Raw genomic sequence first — 17,782 nt, forward strand, 5'->3', positions numbered from 1 at the left:
GTCCTCTCTGTGCCTCTCAGAACCCGACTCGTCATCTTTGGTTTTGATTTGGGGCTCATCAGCCGGGTTTGGCACAAGCACAAAACGCCGCTCAGGATTGTGTTCGTGAACCTCGAGCATGATTGGATTCTGCTCAACATCTCCTCGAGACTGAGCCTCATCTTCTGCGGGCACTTCTACGCTCAAATGGCCGTACTCCTTTGCCAGTGAATCTACCTCATCTTCCACGGTAGGTGGCGGTGGTCGGAATCGGGGTCGACGGGGTTCTGGGGCATCCAATTCTGGGGAGTCATCCTGCCGGAAACTTGGCCTGGAGGGCGAGGATGACTGCGATGGGCTTACCGGAGAAGGTCTGGGAACGTCGTTAGAAGGCAGGCTATGAATCGGCGAGGGCGACTTACAGTTCACCGGGCTTAGCACGAGATGTTATAAAATAGCCATTCTGGAGGACAGTCTGTAGATCCGGATGCTCCGTCATGGTGATCTTTTGGTCGGGTCAAGGCAGCTGGAGTGCAAAAGCATGGCACTTGAACGCAGCCTGCCGCGTAAGCTCGGGTGCTTCCGAACGCTTATAGCTGCCCTGGGTTTGGGTTCGCTGAGAGAGAAGGGACTTCCGCCGGCGCAGTGACAGCGCAATTTGGGCGTAGAGACTGTCCAAGCGAAGGGCGACGCCTCAAAGATGGTGGACGTGTGTGATGTTTTGTGTGTTGTCCGAGTGTCTGAGGTGAATCAGCAAGTTGCAGAGCTCCCCGAAGCGCAGATCAGCTGGGGGCTCTGGCGCAATGCTCGATGACGATAGCAGCCAGCAAAGGAGCGGGACGAAGATGGATCAAAGACAGCCTGTCACGAGTTAACGGCAATCAATGGAGGAGACAAAGAGTTGGCGATGGTTAGGCGCAAGTCGACACCAAGGCAAGGCCTATGTATGTCAACAGCTAGAGCACAATGCATGGCCGAGCCTCCAGAGCGACCAGGCTGCAGAGGTGGGCTGGGCAACGGGGGTGGGAATCGGGATGGATGGATGATGGATCAACAACGGCGACGCCCAGCATGTGTGGTGCCCCGCTCCCCCCCCCCCTCCATCCAAGTGCTTGGCCATCCTGCTGGTAGTGAGTGAGCGCTGGCAGACAGACCGACCCCGCCCAGGTCAATGCCTGTTGCACCTCAGCCACAGCTACAGGTGAGGTTCATGTACGTATTATTATAGTAGATTAACGGCATAATAGATGCGGCGCTGTACTGTTGCACTTGCCACAGACGATGACTGGTATGTATGGAACTGCACGTCCTTTTTTTTTCTTCGTCTGGTGTCAAGCATATGACGGGAGCACTGTCTGCCGGTTGCCGGTCAACCGGTGAGCACAACTTCTGCCGTACGACGTGGGGATCCGTTCCATGCTCTCCACGTCGCCCCTTTCGCCACATGTCATCGTGGCCGCGCTGCAACAACTTGGCGTTAAATATCTGGCCGTATTTGAGCCAGGTCTATTGGCCAAGCTTCCTGCGACCATCTCATATCGGCAGCGCCGAAATCATGTGGTCGCTCGAAACGGTCTAACCAATTGTCCATTCCAAGAGCCCTTAAGGCCTAAACGGTGTAGATGTTGTAAACGCCTTACATACTGATTGGTATGGCTAGAGGGCAAGCCTTAAGCCACAGAAACTCTGTTTCAGCGAGTTGTCGAGCCTCGATTTTCGACCCGTCAATGTGTCTAGGAGCTCACTCGTGAAGATATCCGTACACATGGCGGAAAGAAGAAACCATGGATCCATTATACGCTGATGTGTAAAAAGTACATGCTTCATATGGCTGCAGTGAGGCGCGTCCGTCTTTCCAACCAGGCGCTCGTTGGGGACGGCCTGGCTTGCCTCGAGCCTTTCGGAAGCCAACTAATCCTCGAGGAGATCGGCAATGTCCTTGTCGTCGTCCTCCTCTTGCTTCCGCCTCTCTTCGGCCTCAAGTAGGTGCTTAAGCATGACCCGCTGTCTGGTCCTCGCCTTCTCGCCCCAGGCGCTCCCCGATGCCTCCGCCTCATCATCGTCATCATCGTAGTCGGCTGGCCTCCCCTCTCCCCGCAGCTCATTCGGGGAGATCTGTGCCGCCTTCTCCTTGGCATTGGCCCTTTCCATGCTCTCTACTTGCCTCTTGCCGAGATAACTTTGTGCGTAAGGACGGAGCAGTAGGTAGGTGCCCACAATCATTACAAGGCGAATCCATTCCTTGGGTGTCATCTCTTCGAAGACTTGAGACAGGGTGTTGGTTGCATTTTGTCCAAATTTGAGAAACCGCAGCGCGATCTTCCCAAAGTCGTTGAGCTCAGCCTGCCCAGACTGATGCTGATCGTTTTCTGTATCCATATTCGGCGGCTGGTGGGAAGGCCACGTCCCTGGAGAGAAGTGCGCGGAAGAGAAGTGATGTTGCTGAGGTGGGTTCCCTTAGAGACCAGCCGATTCAGCGAAATGAGGCGAGAATAGACAATCGTTGTTAAGGGACAACCAAGTCCAAGTATTCGGGTCGAGGGAGTTGAGATGAAATGACGAAATCAAGGTGAAAGACGCGAGGTGCGCGTTGGAATGAGCTCTTGAAGTTTTTGGGGGCAACTCTGATTGATGGATTTCGCCGAAAGTGGACTGGGCCTGCTTAGATTGCTGCCGTGATGTCCGGCGTCCGCGCACTTTAAACAGAGGGGCCAGGGCTCATATAAAGATCCCAACAACCATTTAATCCCTCGCGCACCGGATGAGCTATTAATTGCCGGAAACAACTGTGCTTTCACAAAACCGAAGCGACAAAGCGATGCTATTTTCATTGCAATGGTCCCTCAAATGACTCCGAATTCTTGGCACCCGCAAGACCCGGTAAAATGCTGCGCGTGTGCACGTGACCCCAATTACCGGCACGGGCAACGCCGGAGTGGATGCCCCTGCTGAGCAACATCTCAAACGCCAGCCGGAGATCCTCAAAAAAATTTGGAGCCCATCATCCCAGATTCTCCTCCCGCCTCAACTCGACGGTCACTCCCTTTTCCGGTTGTTCATTTTTCTTCTACGCGTTTAATTCTTTGTAATTGTGGTCTGCGGCGCTCAAAATGTCCACCGCTTTCAAGTCCATTGCGCCGTTCCTGCGGACCGCGCGTTACGGCCTCAAGAATGGCTATGCCAGCCCCCTTCAGTCTGCCCTGAGCAACCGGACCGCCGCCGGGTTCACCCAGGTCTACCGCACATATGCCACGTATGAGCGCACGAAGCCCCACGTGAACATTGGTACCATCGGCCACGTCGATCACGGAAAGGTGAGCTTGCGCCCGCGTGCACACTGCCAAGGGAGACGGAAACGATATCTAACCTGCTGCGGTCATTAGACCACTCTGTCCGCTGCCATCACCAAGCGTCAAGCCGAGAAGGGCTTTGCCAACTTCCTCGACTATGGTGCCATCGACAAGGCTCCTGAGGAGCGCGCTCGTGGTATCACCATTTCGACTGCCCACATCGAGTACTCGACTGAGAACCGCCACTACTCTCACGTCGACTGCCCTGGTCACGCCGATTACATCAAGAACATGATTACTGGTGCCGCCAACATGGACGGTGCCATCATTGTCGTCGCTGCCTCCGATGGTCAGATGCCCCAGACCCGTGAGCATCTGCTGCTCGCCCGCCAGGTCGGTGTCCAGAAGATCGTCGTCTTTGTCAACAAGGTTGATGCCGTCGACGACCCCGAGATGTTGGAGCTCGTCGAGATGGAGATGCGTGAGCTGCTGAACACCTACGGCTTCGAGGGTGACGAGACCCCCGTCATCATGGGGTCTGCTCTCATGGCCATGCAGAACCAGAAGCCCGAGATTGGTTCCCAGAAGATTGATGAGCTGCTCGAGGCCGTCGATGAGTGGATCCCCACCCCCAACCGTGATATGGACAAGCCCTTCCTCATGGCCGTTGAGGATGTCTTCTCCATCTCCGGCCGTGGTACCGTCGTGTCCGGACGTGTCGAGCGTGGTGTCCTTAAGCGCGAGGAGGAGATCGAGATTGTTGGCAAGGGCCAGGAGGCCATCAAGACCAAGGTCACCGACATTGAGACCTTCAAGAAGTCTTGCGACCAGTCCCAGGCTGGTGACAACTCCGGCCTCCTGCTCCGTGGTGTCCGCCGTGAGGACATCAAGCGTGGCATGGTTGTCTGCAAGCCCGGCACCGTCAAGTCCCACACCCAGTTCCTCACCTCGCTCTACGTCCTTACCAAGGAGGAGGGTGGCCGCCACAGCGGTTTCCACCAGCACTATCGCCCTCAGCTCTACCTCCGTACCTCTGATGAGTCTGTCGACCTGACCTTCCCTGAGGGTACCGAGGATGCTGCCCACAAGATGGTCATGCCCGGTGACAACGTCGAGATGGTTGCCACTCTGATCTACCCCAACGCTATTGAGGTTGGCCAGCGTTTCAACGTCCGTGAGGGTGGCCGTACCGTCGCCACCGGCCTGGTTACCCGCATTCTCAAGTAAGCATTTCAAGGCTTAGGAGAGGGATGAGTGATACCAGGTGAAGGGAAGAGAAGAGCGGTTGGAATATATGTGAAAATAGAGGGCGATGTACGATATCGAACCATGTACAATGTACAATAACTCTCCTGCTCAATTGCACATCTCAACGTCTTTCGCGTAGTCGTGACAGTGGGCAAGACCTGCCCTTTTACCCTATCCCGCAAGGCTTAGAACAGACGTATGGAGGAATGATTAACTGGGTGTTTGATGCTTCATCAGACACGCAGGGTACGCCCAGGGCCGTGCGATTGGCGGTCATCGGTTTCAACATAGAACGTCACACACGGTACCCTATCCTCCTCGACATGACCTTCACGAGCGATCGACAGCAGCCGTAGTGAGGTTCCAATGCAATGGTATTCGTCTATCCTCGGAGGATGTTCGTCAGACGCGAGTTCTTAAAACCAAGCAAGCCATAAAACTCCGGTTCCAAACGGCCGCCATCCGAGATGCTTTTTTGCGAGGTTATTCACATCCGCATGCTTCCATCGCGTATCCCATTTCCCCCCGTGCTCCCCCTCGAGTCCGTCGGATTCAGTCGTTTATCGGAACTAAGAGAGGCCATTTGTCAGTCTCCCGGGATTGCACCATCTTTGGGCTGTCCCTTCTCACCTTGTTGAAACCAATGTCCTTGGCCTTCTCACGGAAGCATTGACGGCACAGGTTGAGGTCGTACTTGCGGATCAGACCAGCCTTGTGCTTGCAGACGCGGCTGTAGAGAGAAATGACATGTTAGCCTCGAGGGGAATCCTTCAATCCGGGACAATCGCGCGGGCGGGAATCGGTCTTGAGAAATCGTACCAGCTGCGAGAGCCCTTGCCGTAGGTGCGCGGGCGCGAGTTCCAGACACTCTCGTGAGACATGATTGCGGTTGTCGTGCCGAAAGCTGGGTTCGAAGGTGGATGATATTCGCAACGGTGGGAGTGGGCGGGAAATTTTGTGTGAATTTGTCGAGGCGTGCCCGCCAACCGGATTGGAGGGTTGGGAGCCCCAGCCCAGCAGACAGGGCGCCCACTAGCGCATGGTGCTGCACGTGACCTCCAATATGACGGCTCAGCATCTTATCATCACGTGAAGATTGGCGGGCCCCTGGAACCAAGCTCCTGTGGGGCGCCGGTAGCTGTGGCTTGGCTTTACCGACCCCCACCACCAGCCTCGTGTCGTCGTCTTACAAACTGTCTTTTTGGACCATTGATTTCAAAGCGCCCATACTTATCTATTCGGCTGTTCAAGCTCCTATATTACTATTTCGTTTAGTGCAATTGGTCTTGATCTTTAGGACCTGAGCTGCGCAAGCAATTATGTTGGTCAAGAGCTTTATCTTCGGCGCCTTGGCCGCTACGGCCGCGGCGCGATCGGCTGTTATCGATCTTGTGCCGTCCAATTTCGACGATGTCGTCCTCAAGTCGGGCAAGCCCACGCTTGTTGAGTTTTTTGCTCCCTGGTGCGGTCACTGCAAGAAGCTTGCTCCCGTGTGGGAAGATCTTGCCTTTGCCTTTGAGCACGCAAAGGACAAGGTGCAGATCGCCAAGGTCGACGCCGACGCCGAGAGGTCCCTGGGTAAGCGATTCGGGATCCAGGGGTTCCCGACGCTCAAGTTCTTCGACGGAAAGAGTGACAAGCCTCAAGAATACTCTTCAAAACGTGACCTGGAGAGCCTGACCAACTACATTATCGAGATGACTGGCGTCAAGCCCAAGAAGCAGCTGGAGATGCCGAGCGAGGTTACGCTTCTGAACGACGAGAACTTTAGCTCTGCTGTTGGTGGTGATAAGAATGTGCTGGTTGCTTTCACTGCCCCATGGTGCGGTCGTATGTTCACCTCAATTCTCCGCTGTGCAGCATGAAGACTAACTCATACTGTCCTAGACTGCAAGAATCTTGCTCCTACATGGGAGACCGTCGCGACCGACTTTGCCACCGATGCCAACGTTGTGATCGCCAAGGTCGACGCTGATGCGCCCAACGGAAAGGCGACGGCTCAGAAGTACGGTGTCACCTCCTATCCGACCATCAAGTTCTTCCCTGCCGGCAGCACCGAGCCTGTCGCGTACGAGGGCGGCCGCAACGAGAAGGACTTCCTCCAATATGTCAATGATAAGGTCGGAACCCACCGCGTCCCCGGTGGCGGCCTCGATATCTCTGCCGGAACCATTGGCGCCCTCGACACCGTCATCACTAAGCTCACCGGGACCAACATTGCCGAGATCGCTAGCGAGGTCAGCGCCGAGGCTGAGAAGCTGAAGGAGACGACCCAGTACAAGTACGCTGAGTACTATGTGCGTGTCTTTGACAAGCTCAGCAAGAGCGACAACTACGCCGCCAAGGAGCTGGCCCGCCTCGACGGAATCCTGTCCAAGGGAGGGCTGGCCCCTTCCAAGCGGGACGAGCTTCAGAGCAAGACCAACGTGCTGCGCAAGTTTGTCGACCAGCTGGTTGAGAAGGTGAAGGAGATCAAGGACGAGTTGTAAGATGGCGATGGCAAAGTATATACGAGCAACGAAACAATTCAGGCGATAGCGGCGTGCTGTTTGTTTCGGATTGGCGGTATATGCCTGTTAAGTATTGTTGAATGAAAGTCAATAGAATGAATAATGCAACGCCTGTCCTGCCCCATCTCTTAAGAAAAGATGTCCCGATTCCTTCGCGTACATAGCTCCAGCTCGCAGGCCGTATCAAGACTTGGGCTGACTGCCCTCCTTGGCCTTGCTCTCCACCAGCTCGGCCTCGAGTTTGTCAATGCGCCTTGACATCTCGTCCACTGCTCAGGCTATTAGAGTTTTCCCATGTGATTTGGAACCCGGAGCTCACTCTTGGCAAAGATCTCCGAGGAGACATTGGCGAACTTGTTGGATATGGTGTTGAGGAGCTCGTCGACGGCGGCGGTGACGTCGGGGCGAGCCTCGTCAGAGTTCTGTTTGCCGGTCAGATATGTCGTCAGAGAGATTTCATGGTGACTCCCAACTAGGAGTGTTTGAAATTGGGTGCCAACCTGTTCGGGGATGGGATCGTTGTTGTTGGAGGCCATGTTGTCAGCCGTTGCGGGTTAATGCAGAGGAGGTTCTTTGACGACAAGCAGCTTCCAGCCCAGGCAGCTCAGTGAGTTCTAGGATATTTATCTAGATGCGATGTCCCTAGCGGCGAATCAGACCAAGACACAGTTTTCGTGGATGTTTGTGCCCCGTGAGATAGTGATTCGTGATGTTGGATGAAGGTGAGACTGTGGAACGCCCATTGCCGCAGCCAGGGCACCCCACTGTAAACGTCGTTGGTCGAGGCGGATCCCCCACATCTAACCAAGGTACTGTCGTCTTAGTCCCAGCAGTCTGGGGAGAAGCAAACACTTTGGAAGCCAAGGAACGATTGATAGCAAACTTCAACACCACATTCCCAATTGAGCTCTCCACATAGGTAGCTTATTGAACTAGTGGGGGGATTCCAACTGCTCATCAACTCAACTGCTTCATGTTCACTCTCAGCAGGTCCGGTACTGGCCTTCGTAGTCCAGGGGTGGAATCAAGACTGAAAGACAGTTTGATGGCCAGGATGTGAGAATTATGGGGAATTTGGCAATAGATTGTAATTAATTGCCTTTCAAACTGCATCCGAGTCGTCAGAGGTTGTCGAGGTTGCTGGCAATAGCTGCCTGAAGCCCAGTAAAGTAGCAAGTGCACCCCACACGACAGACCAACAACGGTCCTCTGACGCAAGCCCACATCGGCAAGTTGGACCTCGCATCAGCCGACGCTGTGCGCTCCTCCGACATCGACCCCAACAACGACTTTCGATCCTCGCTGAATGCCGCCGACGGCATCATCACAGCGCCCGAACAGAACATAGAATGGTCCGTCGGTAGAGCGCGTCCTCGCCGACGCCCAATCGTCTTCACCATGCCGGAAAACCAGTCCGCCGCTGGCCTCCTGTTCTGTATCCTCATGATATGGTTCATCTTCCCCGACTCCGAGAACAAGACACAAACTACCCTTATGTCAGACTTGGCCGGGGAGAACCTCAAACGATTTTGGTCTGCCCTCGACGTGCTCAACGAAACGCGATGGGGTGACTTTTCGCCGCCTCCCGCAAGCGACGATGCGACTGAGGGCAGATGGCTGAACCTCACCGGTTTTCGCGAGGAGGATGGGTTCGAGTGGGAGGATCTCGGGCGGTTTCGAGAAAAGAGCCTGCAGCTTAGCCACTACGCCATGCCGCCCGTCAACGGCCAGCAGTTGTGGGACATGGGAGAGCGACTCCCCGCCTGGGTTAACATATCCGGAACCGTGCAGGGAGAGTGGGTGAAGACGCCAGGCTCTGTTCCCAGAACCTATGACAGCTACAACCTGAGCCGCAGCGTCCCCGAGATGCATTGGGCAGGCGACAAGGACGACTGGGCGCGCAACATCACCGGTCACACCGGCAGGATGGTCGTCATGATCCAGGGAAACCGCAGTCTTACCGAGTACGATCAGCTGGGGCCAGAGAATGCCCCGCTGGCCGGAGGCTTGATACGCAATGTTAAGGGAACATTGCAGATCGAGGACACGCATGGCTCGCATCTGAACTGGGAAATGCGATTCTGGGGCGTCCACTGGCCAATGTCCGGGGTCATCATTATGGCGACCACAAGCGAGAAATTTGAGGGAATCTTTGGCCTCCCTCACATGACCCCCAGCGCCGACTACTTCAAGTCCAGCCAGATGCTCCTAAACCAGACAATTGGTCGTACCCTCGCGACGAAGGAAAGCAACAGGTTCACCGACCCAGCCGCGCCTTGGAGCTCCGACATTGACAATCCCACTTATACCAAACACCCCTATCCACACTGCGAGTTTATCATGTACGCCCAGGTGCAGCCAACCACGGGGAAGGATCTAGGGCTTACAGGACTGGAACCCGGGAGGGACGCAGTGGTAAATCTGATCGACGCAATGGAGTCGGAGCTGGTGATGCCACTGGGCGCTCCCGTTGGCCACCACATCCCCGGGCTACAGATGTCTGCCGTCGTCTACTCGCCCGACTGTGGTTTCTTTCTCGAAACGAAAGGTCCTCCAGAATACCCTCCCGGCGAAGCCCAGCACCTGACGGGCCTAAAAAAAGAGGTTCAACTTCACCATGTCAAGTCTTGGCTCCTTGCCTTCGCCCTCGTCATGTTTCTCCAAGTGCTTCTCCTCAAATCGCAGTTAGCGGAGTCGTGCACACCTTCCACCATGGCCAGAGTCAGCTTTGCCACCGCCAGCGTCATGGTCATTATCGACGGTATGACCTTCACAGCGGCCGCGACGTGGGTGCCATCGTCGGTATCTACGTTCTTGCCGACGCTTGTCCTCATGTTCGCGGCGTTCCTCTCGATGACGATTGGGGGGAGCTTCTTGGCCAAAATTCATGAGGTGCAGATGCCCGAGAGTCGGGAACGCCAAGGTCGTACCCAACAGAGCAATACTAGCACCAGCAACAACAGCACTACCAACCCAACACCATCACCTGCTCCCGAACTAGTACAGCAGAGCGATACTGGAATCCTTCCTGGTCCGGTGACAGCCGGTCCCAGGCCGACACCACTTTCAGAGCCTATCATTGTACCATTTGACCAAGACATCGACGCCGAAATCGCAGACGCTGCCTCTGCCGTTCCTCTTGCCGGTGCACAGCAGCGACCTCAGCCTACAGCCGCCCAGTCGTTCCAGGGAATCGTCGGGCGATACATTCTTCTGAGTCTCGGTATAAGCTTCGTCGTCATCTCTTCCACTACATGGTATCCCAGCCTGCGCAGCATGTTCCTCAACCTATGTGCCTTTGCCTATCTCTCCCTCTGGGTGCCCCAGATATACCGCAACATTATGCGCAACTGCCGCCGCGCCTTGCGCTGGCAGTTTGTCGTCGGACAGTCCGTCCTGCGCCTCCTACCTCTCGCTTACTTCTGGGTGAAAGAAGACAACTTCCTGTACGCTGTACCGGATCGCCGTGCCTTCGCCCTGCTATGCGCATGGCTCTGGGTACAAATCGTCATCCTTGCCGGCCAGGACATTATCGGCCCCCGGTTCGGTATACCCACCAGCTGGACCCCCGAAGCCTGGGACTACCACCCCGTCCTCCGAGAAGACAATCTAGAAGCCGGCGGGCTGCCCATAGGCCTCGTCGCCGAGGACCATCCCGGTTTACGCGGCGACGACGACACGGGGGAGAAGAAACGCAACGACAGCACACGGGCCATTGACTGCGCTATCTGCAGAGAGGTCCTCGAGGTCCCCGTCATCAAAGCAGGCGAGGAGGCTGCCAGCGTTACGGGCGCCTTTGCGCGGAGGCTGTACATGGTGACGCCGTGTCGACACATCTTCCACACGGCATGCTTGGAGGGTTGGTTGCGGTTCCGGCTGCAGTGCCCGATATGTCGGGAGGAGCTGCCCCCTTTGTAACAATATTTTAGAGTACTTGGATGGCTGCAACTTTACATAGCGATGCATTTCTTGCGAATAGACTCGTACACGATGCCGCGCCAACCATGCCGGTCGAGATTTCTATAAGTTACCGAGTAGTATCTACCAATGCCCTAGTGCCAAAGACATGGCCCGGTCATGTACTCCTTTGAAACCCCCATGCCTACGGTTTTCGTTCAACTCCGGCTAAGATAATATTTCCGTGCCCCAATGCAGATTCCAAATGAGAGCTTCCCCTCCCCCCTTTTCGTACAAACACATATGTTCCATAATACATACCCCTAGATGCAATGGTTCGTTACAAGTCACTACCGGCCTCACCAAGTGATGTAGGTCACCCGTCGGCGGGGGTCCGTTTCGGGCGAGGTTGCCGCTGTGGCCCGCGTGCCAACCTGTAGGTGAGCGAAGCGCGCCCTAAGATCAAAGTCGACGCTGTGGACCATGACTCTCTTCTCCTCAGGGATGGGCTTGGACGGCGGGCTGCGCGGTGTCCCTGAGCCGGGAATTCTGCTCCCTAAGGCAGATGAAGCGTCTACTCGCAGCGCCGGCGCAGGAGACCCCCCGCGAGGCATCCCCCCCTCCACAGGAGGAGAACCTCCTCCATCCCCGTCCGACTCCTCCAGCTCCATGACCCACTGCCCAATCCGCGCGGCCATCTCGCTGTCCCACATGCCCTCCCGCCGAGCACTGCTCCGCAGAAGCCGGATGGCCCGGCGGCGCGTGTGCGGCTCGCGGCACTTGGTGGCCACGAAGAACAGCGGCGGGACGATGCCCAGGTCGGTGCTGAAGCTGGGCTTTATGTGGCGCGCCGCCGGGCCGCCGTTTTTGCCACCCGGAACGCCTAACGCGTCTACTAGTTCGTCCCTTGGGCGGCGGCAGGTCGCGCAACGACGCTGCTCCTCCTCCGGATGGTGCGCACATCGCTCAGCGGCGGCGCGGCGTTGGTCACCTGCGACAATTTCGTGACCCAGGTCGACGATCATGCGGTACTGCGGGAGGAAGGCGTCAAAGTGCGACTCGGTGCTGTTGAACATGCAGCGGAAGAGCACGGAGCTGTTGAGCTGGAACATCTTGAGGGCGGCGATGCCGGAGCGCTCGCGGGGCGAGAGGTGGTGGTGGTGGTGGCCTTCCGGGGGGGCCAGGCGAGTCTCGAAGAGAGGCTGGAAGGCCTGCGCCCAGGCATCGAGCTCGTCCTGGAAGCCCAAGCCATACTGGCGCCAGGAGACCGGGAAGAGCGGGTAGGGCTGCTTCTTGATGAGATGCAGGCGCTCGATGAAGCGGAGGCATTTCTCCAGGAGGTGGTCATAGGCCAGGCGGGCCTCGCGGAGAGTTGAGAATGGGACGTCGAGAGGAGCCGCTGGGGAGGAGATGGAGAGCCGGTCCGGGTACGATTCGGGGTAGGGGGTTGATGGGTCGCTGGACTGGTGTCGCTGGCGAGGATCGGCAGAGTCGAGGCGGATGACATAGGGCTCCGGGAAGTGGAATGCCAGGTCGTACGACTTGGCCTGGATGAAAAGCCGGGTATATATGGTGACAAGCTCCTCCTCCACGAACTCCCGAGACCCGGACTCCGAGTCAGCATGCCCTACCCGCAGCCGCTCAAGAAGGCCGAGGCCGCTTTGGATCTGGATTATGGCCTGCTTGTGGTCTCCTATAAAGGCGTCGAAGGAGCTAAGGAGCACACTGGCCATGAGACGGGTGCGGTTCGAGTTCGGAATCCGATCATTAAGCAGCAGCATGGCCTTGCAGGCTTCCGAGTACTGCCGCACGGCGACCTGCCAGTGAGGCATGACCATGTCGGCGCGGGATAGATCCATACCCACCTCAGCAGGAGGAGTAGAGTTGGAGGACTGCTCGAGGGCTTTGTATAGGGCACCCAGGGCGACAGCGGCGTGGCGAAGGGCAGGCTCGAAGTGGCACTCCTGGAGAATGCGCTGAGTCCAGAACACAGTGTTGAAGTAGCCTGAGAGCTCCGAGGCTGTGCGAGCGCAGAACAGGTCAAAATAGGGGGCCTCCAAAGGCTGAAGGGGGATGTGCACAGACGGCCGGTATAAGGTTGGAGACGAGGCATGGTACGATGTTACAGCAAGCGGTGAGGGAGCCTTTACCAGGACAGGAGGCCCCGCCTGTTGGTCATGATGATATAGCTGATGACGACGGCTTGCCCGGCGAGGCGGGAGGACTGTCTCTCTCGCCAGAGGACTAGGACCAGCCACCAACGTGGTGCCAGTACTAGCCATGGGAGCAGTATTCATAGCCCCCACTGGCTTGGGCGCAATTCGCAACTCCGCGTAAGAGGCAGCATGGCGGCTGGGCGGAGGGTATCCAGTACACTCCTTATGGCTCCGAATACATTGGGCACAGGCAGGCCTCTTCTCATCGCATTTGATGCGTCGCAGTCTAAGCTTGGGAGTCAGTGAGGGCGTCGCCAGTGGAGAGCTCCTCTAGCCATCTGAGTATGGGAGGATGAGACGTACTTGCAATTGGTGCACCCCGTCTTGACCTTTGGCCTGCTCCTCCGACCGCGCTTCTGTACTTTGATTGAGTCGTCTGATGTGGATTCAGGAGTAGAACCAGAGGTGGCTGTGGTGGCCGACGTCGCGGCTTCGCTGGAGGGGCCAGTGATTGGAGGTTTGGGCCATTGCATCAATGCTTCCGATGTCATTGCGAATGAGAGCTTGGAGCATAGTGTCTGAGACTCTCACCAGTCGGGATCTGCCAAGAGGTGAAGGAAGACGCCGTCGTTCTCGAAATGGCACGAGTCGAAGCTCGAAAGTGTGGAATTTCGGAACATGAGAGCGAGTTCCGGACTCCATAAGTACGATGTACACGTATACTCGTACGGGTATTGCAATAGTACGAAGGAGGCGAGCCGTGAAATGGGTTGGGGCAGTCAGCCAGTCAACCAGTCAACCAATGGAGCCAAGCAGTCTGCGAGACAGATTGCGTGGGGACGAATCTACTCTCTACGAGTAGTACTAGTAATATCGTTTAGCTTGGTCAATGGTCAATGGGCTCATTAATGCAATGGTCGCTCGCTAGGCCTCGGCGTTTCCGTAAGGAGAGGGAAGGCGAAGAAAGTAATTAGCACATAGCGCCATGGGTGTGAATCCAACAGCCCAACTTGCAAGTCGACCCAGGTCACTTGGTGACGATCGGATCCTGGAGCCTGGGCTCAAGCTCTGCCATCAGGCGCCAAGCATGCACCAGCCTGGTCGGAGGGGCCTGGAAAGCTGGAAATCCTGGGATGGATCATGGATGCAGCAAGGCAGGGCTGAGAGGGGTTGGTAACTCGTGTCCAGCCCCTCAACGCAGGACGAAGTACCTAGAGGTACCGTATTAGCACTTCAACCTCTCCCTTTCCAATTCATGCTCTGGAACAGAGATCTGTCGAGAGAGCCATCTCCTTTCCCTTGCCATCGCTGATAAATGCTTGTTACCCAAGTTTTCAATTGAGATGGTTTTCTCAAGGGTGATGATGACTACATTCGTACGAATACTACGAAGTATTAGCCACTTGTTACTGGTCTCATGGATATGACTTGTCCTCGTCTATTATCCGTAATCCGTGTCTCAATCTAAATTTTTTGGACCCTGCCTATTCCCCAATTTTATTTTTACTCTGTGTAACAGATCGGACCCTTTTTACGACACAGTCTTCTCGATCATGGCAACACCATACTTGTCCTTGAGCTCCTTGATGAGCGGGTCGCAGATGGCGCGCGTCATGGGCGCCAGGACACCCTTCTCCGACAGGGTGCCGTTGAGCACCTGCTGGACGGCCACGGCGCAGGGCAGGCCCACGAGCTTGGCCATGGCGGAGTAGCCCTTGGGGTCGCCGTACTCGACCAGCGTGGCCGTGCGCGTCTCCTTGGATCCGTCGGCGTGCTCGATACCGAACTTGTGCTGCAGCATCACCATGTCGCGCTCGCCCTCCTCGTACTGCATCTTCTGCTCCAGCGAGGCGCACAGGGCGTCGAGCGGGTTGCCGCGGGGGGTGATCTTCTCGTCCGAGAAGAGGCCGATCCAGCGGAGGCCGCTGAGGATGCGCTGCTTGTCCTCCTCGGAGTCGAAGGTGGCCTTGGCGACGATGGCAGCCTCCAGGTCAGCGGGGCTCGACGAAGCGGCACCGACGACGGCCTTGGTGGCCTCCTTCCAGGAAACGGGGGTGCTGAGCAGCTGGACGGGGGTCTCCTCGAGGAAGCCGATCTGGACGAGGACCTTGATGAACTGGGGGAAACCCTGGTAACGCAGGGTGCCGCGGATGATGGTCTCGGCCTCGGGGATGTGGTAACGCTCCTTGTAGGGAGTAGAGTCACGGTTGGGGTAGGCGACGAAGGCGTATCCGGGGTAGATGAAGTACGGCTTGGCCGTGCCCATCAGGTCCTTGGAGGCAATGTCGAGAATCTTGCCATCCTGGTAGATCTTGGCAGCGTTCCTCAGGGCGAGGAGCACACCGCGGGACGACCACGAGAACTTGTAGCCAAGAGGGTTGTCCGAGGCCTCGGGGGCGGGCAGGCCACCGCAGTAGGACAGGAAAGAGGTGATCTTTCCGCCCTCACGGTGGACCTCGTCGATGGTCTTGACGGCGTCTGTAAGAATCAGTATCGTATGCTCGGTTCACACCCTGCGCGGATTCTTACAAAGGTGGTCAATGCCGGGGTCTGTGGGTGAAATGAGCTGGTTAGCAATGGCCATGAAAAGCAGGTTTCAAGAGGAGCTTACCAAGGCCGATCTCGTTCATGACGGTGATGCCGGCATCCTTGCACTGTTGGTCCAGCTCCATCATGGCGGGCGAGACGTAGCTGGTGGTGACGACATTCTTCTTCTGGCGGATACCCGACTTGATGACCAGGGCATGGTAGATGTAAGGGATCAAGCTGATGACAAGGTCATGCTTGGCGACCTCAGCGTCGAGGGCCTTCTCGTCGTTCACGTCAAGGGAGATGGGGGTGGCATTCTTGATGCCAGCAGAGAGCTTCTGGGCGCTCTCCAGAGTGCGGCAGGCTGTCAATGGCAGGTCAGCCCAGCTGTTCAGAGGCCAATTAACACAGGCATAGAGAGCTCTTACCAACGGTGACGGGAATGCCAGCCTCAGTGAGGATGTCGAGCGTGGGGCGAGTCACGAACCCAGCGCCGAGCATAAGAACAGAGCTATTTTGAGGGCAGCATCGTCAGCAAACCATTCTTCTTAACCAAACCCCTCAAGGGAAGGGCAGAGGAGTTAGAGTGCCACTAGGGAGATTAAAGGCAACATACTGTTGAGGAGCCATGGTCTCGAATTTACGTCGTTGGTTCGAGCTTTCGTCTTGGTGTATGTTCCAAGTCGTACCGTCGAAGGTGTGAATCTCGAAAGACAGCTTTTTTAGGGAGGTGTGTAGCGGGGTTGCATCCGATGACGGCGATGGTTGCGTCTCGGGAGCTGGGGGAGGAGGGGCACAGAAAAGGCCAAACGCACACGGGGAGCTAAGCTTCTTTCGCATACAAGGCCTCTGCCGATCCTTGCTGAGCGCCAAGACCACTCTATCATCTGAGAGGCTTAATGTTGAGGTGGGTTAAGTTTCACGAGAGTTCTAGGCTTATGATTAGAATCACCATTAGATTTCATAATTGAATTTATGACTCAGCTATTCCCTCCTACATAAATAATATATTTATGATATTGGATGAAGATTTTGCTGAAGCTGGTGTTAAGTCCCCCCGTGTGTGTTTGAGGTTTACCCCGTGCGTGTTTGACCGCTCCTGAGAGACTTCCATCGAATTCCACCTTGGACCGGTAGCGGCCCGCTTCAGCCCAAAAGTTGGCAAATATGAGTCAGGCGGCCAGGCCACACATTAGGAGCCGCACTGTGCTGCTGTTTCCAGCAACTTTGTGATGATGTCACGATGGGGCTGTTTATGGCATCAGCCGCTGGACCGAGGATAGGATTGGAATTGGTTGTAGTGGTGGCAGGGATGGTGGCGGGGTTGGATGGTATCTTGCTGGATTTTGTTACTGCTATAACTACGACTACTATCATTACAGGTACTACGGGTACATAGGTAATACTAGTCTAGTAGTGCTACTACTAGTTAGGTAGTATACGGACAATATCCCCTTTGACCCCACGGATCTTCGAGGAAGGTCTCCCATCAGTATCTTTTGATGAAACTTGAGGTTACGAACAAGACTTCCCCCATCCCCAGACCACCTCTTCCGCGGCCACTAAGTTAGATGTAATTATGGGGACAACATCCACATCCCATACCCAACGGATAGGAAGAGTCTGCGAAGGGTGCAGCTAGGTGGGCCCTGTCGAGGCGTGAACTGATGTGTCAGTATCCGTAGGGCCGTCATGAACATCATCCTCAGACCCAACAAGGGGTTTCAAGCAATTGGGCAATTAGGCCTGTCCCATCAGTTAGGGTGTTCATATGATTTTGACACCATATCAGAAATTCTAATAGAGGTAGATTGCGAATTGCCAGTAGAAATCAAGGAGTGGCGCTGGAGGAACCTAGACAAGGCGCAACATGTATCCGTACCGGATCCGGTATTCGTAGGTGCAAATACCGTGGTGAGGTAACTTTATAGTACCTGCCCAGGTTGCGGCTTTGTCTTCAACCCCGTCACCATGTAACTCGAGCTTTGTGCCCCATTCCAACGCGTGTTTACATTATCAAAAGAGAGAGGTTCCTGAACTAGAATGCTAGATTTTCCCCGAACTCAACTGGAATCGGTTTGTGTGACCGCCACTTAAGACGTCCAGGTGTACTTACTTACCCTGTAAGAAAAAGGCGGAAAACATGGGCTCTCAGCAAGCCCAACCCTTTTTG

The 17,782-nt window shown here is 55.9% G+C and overlaps 7 protein-coding genes across 7 annotated transcripts; 3 read left to right on the forward strand and 4 right to left on the reverse strand.

Moving 5' to 3' along the window:
* Positions 1 to 1,890: 1,890 nt before the first annotated feature.
* ACO1O0_009073 (trafficking PGA2-domain-containing protein) lies at positions 1,891 to 2,358 on the reverse strand (the record flags this gene model as incomplete). The annotated part of the gene is made up of 1 exon (XM_083198426.1): positions 1,891 to 2,358. One exon carries the CDS (start codon positions 2,356 to 2,358, stop codon positions 1,891 to 1,893), a length of 468 nt encoding a protein of 155 aa, XP_083046161.1.
* A 731-nt stretch (positions 2,359 to 3,089) lies between these two features.
* On the forward strand, positions 3,090 to 4,496 carry TUF1 (translation elongation factor Tu; the record flags this gene model as incomplete). Its single annotated transcript, XM_083198427.1, has 2 exons — positions 3,090 to 3,293; positions 3,363 to 4,496. 2 exons carry the CDS (start codon positions 3,090 to 3,092, stop codon positions 4,494 to 4,496), a joined length of 1,338 nt encoding a protein of 445 aa, XP_083046162.1.
* Positions 4,497 to 5,836: 1,340 nt separating this feature from the next.
* ERP38 (thioredoxin-like protein) lies at positions 5,837 to 7,006 on the forward strand (the record flags this gene model as incomplete). Its single annotated transcript, XM_083198428.1, has 2 exons — positions 5,837 to 6,347; positions 6,405 to 7,006. The coding sequence occupies 2 exons, from the start codon at positions 5,837 to 5,839 to the stop codon at positions 7,004 to 7,006; spliced, it is 1,113 nt and encodes a 370-aa protein (XP_083046163.1).
* A 204-nt stretch (positions 7,007 to 7,210) lies between these two features.
* On the reverse strand, positions 7,211 to 7,563 carry ACO1O0_009076 (heat shock factor binding protein 1-domain-containing protein; the record flags this gene model as incomplete). The annotated part of the gene is made up of 2 exons (XM_083198429.1): positions 7,211 to 7,296; positions 7,347 to 7,563. 2 exons carry the CDS (start codon positions 7,561 to 7,563, stop codon positions 7,211 to 7,213), a joined length of 303 nt encoding a protein of 100 aa, XP_083046164.1.
* Positions 7,564 to 8,425: 862 nt separating this feature from the next.
* Positions 8,426 to 10,945, forward strand: ACO1O0_009077 (uncharacterized protein; the record flags this gene model as incomplete). Its single annotated transcript, XM_083198430.1, has 1 exon — positions 8,426 to 10,945. The coding sequence occupies one exon, from the start codon at positions 8,426 to 8,428 to the stop codon at positions 10,943 to 10,945; it is 2,520 nt and encodes an 839-aa protein (XP_083046165.1).
* A 338-nt stretch (positions 10,946 to 11,283) lies between these two features.
* On the reverse strand, positions 11,284 to 13,206 carry ACO1O0_009078 (uncharacterized protein; the record flags this gene model as incomplete). Its single annotated transcript, XM_083198431.1, has 1 exon — positions 11,284 to 13,206. The coding sequence occupies one exon, from the start codon at positions 13,204 to 13,206 to the stop codon at positions 11,284 to 11,286; it is 1,923 nt and encodes a 640-aa protein (XP_083046166.1).
* Positions 13,207 to 14,611: 1,405 nt separating this feature from the next.
* Positions 14,612 to 16,239, reverse strand: LYS9 (saccharopine dehydrogenase (NADP+, L-glutamate-forming); the record flags this gene model as incomplete). The annotated part of the gene is made up of 4 exons (XM_083198432.1): positions 14,612 to 15,558; positions 15,692 to 15,973; positions 16,038 to 16,120; positions 16,226 to 16,239. The coding sequence occupies 4 exons, from the start codon at positions 16,237 to 16,239 to the stop codon at positions 14,612 to 14,614; spliced, it is 1,326 nt and encodes a 441-aa protein (XP_083046167.1).
* Positions 16,240 to 17,782: the final 1,543 nt, after the last annotated feature.

The sequence above is a fragment of the Amphichorda felina genome (assembly GCF_050947745.1).
Source record: "Amphichorda felina strain 45539 chromosome Unknown scaffold_9, whole genome shotgun sequence".
NCBI classification, from domain to species: Eukaryota; Fungi; Ascomycota; class Sordariomycetes; order Hypocreales; family Bionectriaceae; genus Amphichorda; species Amphichorda felina.